This window comes from Myotis brandtii, unplaced genomic scaffold (assembly GCF_000412655.1).
Source record: "Myotis brandtii unplaced genomic scaffold, ASM41265v1 scaffold1236, whole genome shotgun sequence".
Taxonomy (NCBI): domain Eukaryota; kingdom Metazoa; phylum Chordata; class Mammalia; order Chiroptera; family Vespertilionidae; genus Myotis; species Myotis brandtii.
The window spans coordinates 357,955-359,024 of record NW_005354316.1 but is presented as its reverse complement, the minus strand read 5'-3'; the positions used below and the strand labels follow the sequence as shown (position 1 = coordinate 359,024).

Below are 1,070 nucleotides of genomic sequence, written 5' to 3'. Positions count from 1 at the left end.
ACCACGACAGCCGGGCCTGCCTCGTCCAGCGCCCCCCACACAGCCACCCTGGCCACCTCCCCCATAAAGACCACACCTGAGTCCTCGGCCACCAGCCCCACCTTAGGGACCTCCCTGCCCTCCAGCTCCTGGAAGCCCAGCTCCGTCTCGCCTACCCCAACGTTCCCGACCTCTGGGCCCTGCACGCCACAGTGCACCTGGACAGACTGGTTCGACGTGGACTATCCCTCTCTGGGCCCCAATGGCGGCGACTTTGAGACCTACGCCAACATCCGGGAGGCCGGCGGGCGCGTCTGCGAGCGGCCCCTGGACCTTCCCAGGCCAGAGAGTCCACCACCAGGCCCTGGGAGACCCTGCCCAGACGCACCAGCACTGTGATCAGCACCACCAGGGCCACCTCCAGCCCAGGGGCCAGCACCAGACCCTCCCCATCGCCCCCCATTCCCGTGACCACCAGCTCCCTGCCGGGCACCACGCCGGGCCCTTCTACAGCCGTCCCCATGGCTACAGGCTCCACGATGAAGGCTCCGACCTCTCCCATCACGACCTTCAGCACCACGACCTCAGTGGCCACGCCCACTGCCTGTCAGCCTCGCTGTGCCTGGACCGACTGGCTGGACCAGAGCTACCCCATGCCCGGGGCCTCCGGAGGGGACTTTGAGACCTACGCCAACATGCAGGCATCTGGCCAGCCCGTCTGCGAGCGGCCCGAGGGCCTGGAGTGCCGGGCCTCGTCGCTGCCTGACGTGCCCCTGGAGCAGCTGGGCCAGGTGGTGCGCTGCAGGCTGGAGGAGGGCCTGGTGTGCCGAAACGGCGACCAGGACAGCTGGTTCAAGGTGTGCCTCAACTACCAAGTCCGTGTGCTCTGCTGTGACGACTACCGCCACTGCCCCAGCACCCCGGCCACCACCACAGTGACTCTCCCGGGGTCCAGCCCAGGGCCGCTCTCCCCAACAGCCTCCAGTCCTACCACCCCCCACACAGCCCGAACCACAGCAACGACCAGCTGCCAGCCAACATGCCGCTGGACCGACTGGCTGGACACGGACCAGCCCCTGCCTGGCCGCTGG

General features: G+C 68.6%; 1 protein-coding gene across 1 annotated transcript in view; it reads left to right on the top strand.

Annotated features, from left to right (window-relative positions):
* LOC102241494 (mucin-5B) overlaps positions 1 to 1,070 on the top strand; it is a 43,601-nt gene that overhangs the window by 17,020 nt on the left and 25,511 nt on the right. The window contains 2 exon segments of the mRNA XM_014533996.1: positions 1 to 312; positions 315 to 1,062. Coding sequence (XP_014389482.1) covers positions 1 to 312; positions 315 to 1,062 — 1,060 coding nt within the window.